General features: G+C 41.3%; 1 protein-coding gene across 1 annotated transcript; it reads left to right on the forward strand.

The window, feature by feature from the left end:
* The first annotated feature begins 2,227 nt into the window (after window positions 1-2,227).
* On the forward strand, window positions 2,228-2,752 carry s100a10a (S100 calcium binding protein A10a). The gene is made up of 2 exons (XM_084031732.1): window positions 2,228-2,408; window positions 2,495-2,752. The coding sequence occupies exons 1-2, from the start codon at window positions 2,268-2,270 to the stop codon at window positions 2,654-2,656; spliced, it is 303 nt and encodes a 100-aa protein (XP_083887858.1). The 5' UTR covers window positions 2,228-2,267; the 3' UTR covers window positions 2,657-2,752.
* Window positions 2,753-7,555: the final 4,803 nt, after the last annotated feature.

The raw sequence follows: 7,555 nt of genomic DNA on the forward strand, positions 1-7,555 counted from the left end.
TGAATGCGTTGTTATATAGTCAATGCACATCCACGCTGCCAGATGCCCGTGGCTTCATCCCTCACACACACATCACGCACCGGATGAGGTGATGTGGCGCACAGCAGGGTGGCAGCTCGGTGTCATAGGAGGCTAACAGCGGGCTGAGTGCTCCATTATAAAACAACTGTGGATCTGTTTCCTGGAGACGTTTAAATCACGGGCGATATCAACGAGCTGTTGCACGTACAGCTGGGAAGTACTGGAAACCCTAAACGTCTAAAAAAACAGTAAAATAACAAGTGAAACCTGGTATATGGCTGAACCCTGTGGTCAATGTGCTTATTAGCAGATCACGTGACATGTATTTACATTTGATTAAAATGTTACAGATGCACAACACTTAAGTGCTCATATCTTAAGATGTTTCTCATAATTAAGCAAATGACACTCATTATAGTTAATTTATTAGTCACTATTTTTTTTTACCGTATATACAAATTGAAAGATATGAGCCCATAAAGTTGAAAGCATTTCCTGTTTTTCTGGTACCTTTTTTTCTGTAAAAACAAAACGTAGGGGAGAACGGGGTTGGTTGTTAATATATCTCGCCACCAGAGGGCGCTGTCTGTCAAATTTTGGTATGGAAATTTCCAGAATTGGGACAGGAGCTCACCTACAGACAGACAGTCTTATTTTGCGTAAGACAGCTGAACTTGAGGTGAGAGGACTTTTTGTGTTTTTCATGTCAAATTGTAAATATTCAGCTCCTCAGTATTTTTCTTCGAGGCTTTTACACAATAAACAACAACAACACTTGTTACCTTTAAACAGTGTGAAGGGAAAGCTAGTTGAGATTGTTGTTAACTAGCTTATAAGAAAACGTAATATTGACTTTTGCTTCTGATTGGCTTAAACCCCATTAATTAACTCCGTTTTAATTTTTTAATTTTTTTTTTAATAATTTTTATTTGACTAACGATGGAAATGACTATTAGTCGATGAAGACTCAACAAGTAGCTGGAGGGGTTGTTCTTGTATCGCAGCGTAGCAGCAGTGTCTGTTATGGGATGTTGACTAAAACCTCCTCCACAGTGTGTGTGTGTGTGTGTGTGTGTGTGTGTGTGTGTGTGTGTGTGTGTGTGTGTGTGTGTGTGTGTGTGTGTTGCTCGTTACCGCCCACCGCCGCCTGCCCAGCCCCACTTCCAGCCGACAGTCCACTGTCCACAGGTTGACTCACACTGTACGGCGGCCGGTCAGGGCGGCGCCTGACTATAAAACATCTGCTGCACGTTGGAGCGGCCTCTGAACGTCCCCACCTCTCCAGCCCTGCACGGTAAGATTTAACGCTCTCTGTCTGCTCTGTCGCTTGGTCGAGATTTTCTCACAAACCCTTTACAAACTCCTGCAGCAATACAAGGCAAAGAAAGTATGTCAAGTCATTACTTCTATCTGACAATCATCGTGTGTGTGTGTGTGTGTGTGTGTGTGTGTGTGTGTGTGTGTGTGTGTGTGTGTGTGTGTGTGTGTGTGTGTGTGAGTATAGTGTTTTATTTGCATCTTTTGGGAGAAAAAAGTGTATTTTCATGATTTATTTCTAAGTTTTGAACTATAAGAGTTACAGAAGGTAAAGATGATACAAAGCTCTTTTTTTTTTTACTTCAGCTGATCGCACTTTCCTCCACTATCTTTCTTGTAGCGTTAACCAATCTGAGGTCATATTGACATATAGACTATAGGTCTATGGGTGTGGTTGGACTGTGGGCATGTACATGCAAGCGCTCTGTGACTGTAGTTTTCCCCTCCACCATTTTGGTCAGCCGCACATTTTTCCGTCATTCAGCTCAAGTTTTCCATTCCCTCTCACACAAATAACGCACGGCCCGTATTCTCCCTCCCACTTCTCCTTTTTAACTAAAAAAAGCCAAGAGAAAAGTGTTGCCACCCCATCACATCCTCCTGAAATGTACTGGAACTTATCCTCTTTTGCAGAACAGAGTCTGAACTTTTCACCCGAGACATGGAGCACTTTCTCAATGAGATCCTCTGACGGAGCTCTGTGTCCGTGTTGATATGTCAATTCAGCATTTGTTTCCTGCAAAGAAAGGATACTGTTTACACTGAGGGGATCAACTCCCCCACGCCTTTTCGAATCCTTAGATAAGCTCATCAGCGGGACATCTCTCTTGATGAGTTTATCGTCTTTTACATTTTCTTTTCATCATTGTTCTGTACTGTCACAGTCAACGATCTCTTTGCCTTTCAGTCGAAAACACACCTCAGCAAACATGCCTTCAGAACTGGAGAAAGCCATGGAGAGCCTCATCACGGTGTTCCACCGTTACGCCTCCAAGGATGGCCGAAACGGCACGCTCAGCCGGAGGGAGCTCAGAGAGCTGATGGAGAACGAGCTGTCTAACTTCCTCATGGTGAGAAGCACGTTGATTATCACATTACTTCTCACATAAGACGGGATAACCTGACGTTTTTCTTACTGATTACCCCTCCCCTATAGTCTCAGAAGGACCCTGCTGCTGTAGACAAAATCATGAAGGACCTGGACACCAACGGCGACGGCCAGGTGGACTTTGAGGAGTTTGTTTCCCTGGTTGTTGGACTTTCCATTGCCTGTGAGCACTGCTATCAAACGCACATGAAGAAGATGGCAAAGAAGTAAACGACAACAGCGGAAGAGAGGAGAAGAAAAACCAAAAAAGCATTTCAAGTTTTGTAAAGATAGTTTTGTCCATTAAATACACTGAAATATTTCATAGCTGTTGTGTCTGGTGGTGGTTTTATTTATATTGCCCAATATCACACATTTGCCTCAGAGGGCTTTTTCCAATCTGTATATACAACATCCTGTGTTGAAGAACCCTCAAGCACTGGATGAAGAAAAACTCCCTAAAAAAAAATGGAACCAGAGCCACCGAGGAGAGATCCCTCCTCCAGGATGGACAGAAGTGCAGTAGATGTCATGCGTAAAAGAAATTATGTGACATTTATGCGACATAAATTATACATATAATGAGAGCAATAACAATAAGAGAGATAATAGCAGTAATTATAATAATAGAGAATGCTTACTACCAATTATAGCAGCTGTGTGAGTCTGAGCCAGCCCAACTATATGAGCTCTTAAATATAGACAGGATGTGGAAATATGGGAATATAAAAGCACGTCTACCTCTCTTACTATCCATAGTGGGTTTTTATTTGCATATATATCAAAAGTGGGCATACAACCCCAAATATTTGCTATTTCCCACCATTGCTCCGTACTAATCTCACGCCCCAGAAACTCATTCCAGACACTTATACCTACTCCCTCTTGTAACTGCACTATGAACACTAGGTGTGACGACATCCTCACCTGTGGTTCATGCTTCCCTGTGTGTGTGAAGGTGCAGGCGAGCCTCTCCCACTCTGTGTTGATAACGTCCTGCTTATCCCTGCTCTGAGGAATGTGCAGAATGTTCTGCTCGTGAACACTCCTCTCTGCGGGGCCGATGTCGCAGCTCTCTGCATTAAGATGCCTGTGCGAACAGATACGCGAGGTGATCAGGTGCTTAGTAACTGAATGTGTCACCGTTTGTTGCATATCAGTAGAATTCGATGTGATTGAGAGAGGCAGCTCTGGGCACCGTGAAGAAATGCGAAGGGCCCCGAGTCACATGGCACAACGGGTCAGTGCAACACTGTTCCCGATGAAATTCTTTTCATTGTGTGTGGTGAAACTTGGATAACACCAGAGAGATGAACAGGATAACCCCCTCCCTCTGACTCTTCCTGGACCGAAGAGAGACCTTTTGATTATCTCTCAGGCAGCACTTCTTCTAAGGCTGTGTGCTGTAGCACCGTGGCTGGCTACCTCTACCCAATCCATGGTTTTAGTTGATATATAGATATGTGTTCTGTAATTTAGGGTTTGGTACATGGTTGACGTCAGTCTGCCAATCCCAAAGAGGTAGGCGGAACCTTTACTGCCTGCCTGGAAGGCCAAATTCAGGGCGAAATAATCTCTGGAGCCCAAAACACACCTCCTTTGCTCTGTGGCCCACCAGTGATCATGGTTACAGGGCAAACAGTCGAGTTGCTAGGATACAACCCGTTTGTGTGTGTGTGTGTGTGTGTGTGTGTGTGTGTGTGTGTGTGTGTGTAATCACCCCTCAGTTTACACAAGAACCACGCCCATGTGACCCACAGCTAAGTTTGCTGCTGGGATTTCCCACTTTCTTGACTCATCTCTTAATATCCCTTTTGTGTGGTTGAGTATGAGGCGATGTACAGTTTATACGTCCTGTATGTTTTTTCACGTGGCCTTAAACAATAAAATCATTGTTTTTGATGATAAATAACAAGCATGGAGCAAGAGACCAAGTGTGAGGTCAATGAACGGGCCCAAGATCGTTCCAACTACCTTTTGTCGGCAGGAACCCACACATCCTGCATTGTCCCAGCAGTTATGAGATTTCTCAGCTGATACAAAGTGAAGGTGTGCATCGCTTTGACTTCAGAGTTTGGCAAACATTCAGTGTGTTTGAGTGCATAACAAACCCTCTTTACACACACAAACGCACACACACACACACAGGCAGCCCCACTCTGAGGACAACTCATTGTATTATTCTGAACCTACCAAATCCTTCCAACATCCGGTTTGTAGCTCCCGCGATGACAACAAACTATTGTTTGAAAAATATAGATATTGCTATAAAGATGATGTAGCTCCCTCTACACATTCATGCCGTTGACAGTCTTAATAGCGGTAATAGCAGCTTCAAATAAAATCTTGTATTCTTAACATACAGCGTTTTTTAAACTTTCAAAAATCCCTTCAAAATGCAAACATGCACTATACGTACCTTAACCACAAGCTCCAACGATCAGCTGTTTGCTGACGACACTACAATAATAAATTCAGTGTTTCTCAAAGAATAACTGGGGGAAATTAAAAAGTGGGAGTGGTTGGAGATGAAAGAGTATTATGGAGGGAGGGAGGAAGCATGTGGTGAGGTATAAAGCATCCTAAAATATATAAACAATTGTTTCCCATCACCACAGCTTCTCTAGACTGACTTTCACCTTTCTCAAATCTCCACAAATCAGCTTTGGTGAGGAGAAAAGCAAAGCAATGTTTTTCGTTTATTGTTTGTTTCACATTCTTTTGAATGCAACACCTTTAATGTAATTTCTACAAGTTTTATATGCGTAAAACACAACTTCAAAGTTACCAAGTTGCTAGCTCGACATGTATATTTGCAGCAGAAATTGTTCATTTTGCTCAGATGCCAGTTATTTGGCTAAACTTAGCCAGAAATGTCTTACTGCGGATGCACTGAACATTCACAAGTAAGCATCCAACTTGGTTCTAACTAAAAGCAAAGAAAACATCCGGAACCGTAATATGGTATTTGTTTTGTTTGGGGGTTTTTTTTGGCTCTACCGCTCCACTGCATCCGTTTACAAACTCTCTGCTGCCAAACGTTCCTCAGCTTACCACACCCCCGTTCCATTCCATGTGTCGCAATTTAACTCTTTATTCCTTCTTTCCTTTTAAACCAGCAATCATCATGTTTAGACCCCTGCATGCTATGGATCTCCTCATTTAAACTTTTAATAAATATGCCAGCAAAGAGGGGGGTCGGACAGTCTAAGGCAGAGCTGAAAGAACTGCTTCAGGTTGAATTTGGAGATCTAGTGGTGGTGAGTGACCTCTGACCTCTCAATCTCAGTTCTGCACTGTCAAAACGGCACTCATTGGCTTGCTACATGTGTGCTATGATGCATTGCATGGAGAGGATGGTGAAGGCGCAAAGAATAGGGATCCAAGCGCCCCCTTGGGGCCAGCATAGGGAGCTGCCTTGCTGAGAAAGAGACCCCATGACAGCTGTTCTGAAATTGGAATCCATATTTACCCCTATTTACTAAATTACCATGAAATCACAAAATAGATGCACAGACATGTCAGTGCCCTAGTCTGAAGAATGATACTTTAAGTGGTTCAGTTTTCACTTAACCGGGTTTTAAAGGGACAGTTCACTCCTTCTTTGAAAAAAATATGTATTTTCTTTTCTTCAACATAGCTTTGAGTGACCTGAATATTTTGTTTGGTTACATTGCATTCATGTAATGTTATAATAAACATGCAAAACCAACAATAAGTAATACACAAATAGATGAATACGATGTGCAAGGCCAGCACTGGCTCAGTGGTTGGTACTTTCGCCTCACAGGTTTTCCATAGAAGTCTGCATGTTTCCCTGTGTGTGACTTTCCTGTGAATGCCCCATTGCCATCACACAGCGAAAAGACATGCAGGTTCAATGAACTGTAAAATCGAAATAGTCTTTATTAGGTGCAACTTTGAATGCGGTTGTCTGTATGTGTTAGACCTTGCAGGGCAACCAGTCAGGTTGCCAGTCTCTCACACTGTGCATGTTAAAAATAGGCTGCCTTGAAGAAGGGCTATAGAAAGTGGATGGATGTGAAGTTAAACTCCACAAATATATATGGATTACCACATAAATGAATGCAAGTATGTAAAAAAAAAAATAATAATAATTTTCAAATAAAATTAATAAAAAAAAAATTCATGATGGTAATTTGTACTATTATTTTTTTTTTTTCCCCCATTACTGATTCAAATGAGTTTCTTTTACTGAAGACTTTTTGTTTTCTCCAAGCAGCTTCTTTGATCAACATCAGTGTTTTGGACTGTATAGTCAAGGATTAATATCAGTGACGTGTGTCGCCGAAGCTTTGACACAACTATTATTTCAATGCCATACATTATTGACTATAGTCACATGCCTTGAAGGCTGACAACCTGTATTTTTCATTCCAAACAAACACTGCAACTGGTGACTTGACAGTATAATGAATGATTATATACACTGATGTTAATTAAAAATTAGCAGTTAGCACCTCTACTGCAGGTGATTCCCCGTCACTGTTTAGATGGATCACACAAGATAATGTAAGACAAAGCACAATAATATCAGTGTTTAGCATCAGTTTTTAAAATGTGTCACAGGTGGCAAATCAGCGATGGAGAAATTTAAAATCAAGAGAGAACAGGCAAGAAATCTAAGGCAACAGGCACTTGAAGAGACATTGCCATTTATATATAAAAAAAAATATTTAATATAATTAATTGCTACCTCCTGAGTGTTACATGTCTTGTCATAAAAGCTTGCTTTTAAATGGGATGGGCTAAATAAATAAATGAACTAAATTTAAATCAGAGTCAGAAAGGTGTTTATTGCCAAGTACGTTTAATAATAATTACAAATAATAAACAAGAAGCAAGTACAACAACATAAACATAAATTAAAACAATTATTATACATGAAAAAAGACACTATATACATATGTAGGTATTGCACTCAAAGTGGCCTTTGAGAGTTAAATCAATGATGTGATTTAAAATCAATAAATCTTCAGATTGTTTGTGTGTGTGCATCATTTTGTTATTCTAATATCTTTACACTGACGAGATACAGACGGACCAGACTTGTGTGACGCGTCCTCCAAGGGTCACGTTGTGAGGCCGTGTCTCGTGACGCTGCTGAGG

The sequence above is a fragment of the Eutrigla gurnardus genome (genome assembly GCF_963514095.1).
Source record: "Eutrigla gurnardus genome assembly, chromosome: 17".
Classification (NCBI taxonomy): domain Eukaryota; kingdom Metazoa; phylum Chordata; class Actinopteri; order Perciformes; family Triglidae; genus Eutrigla; species Eutrigla gurnardus.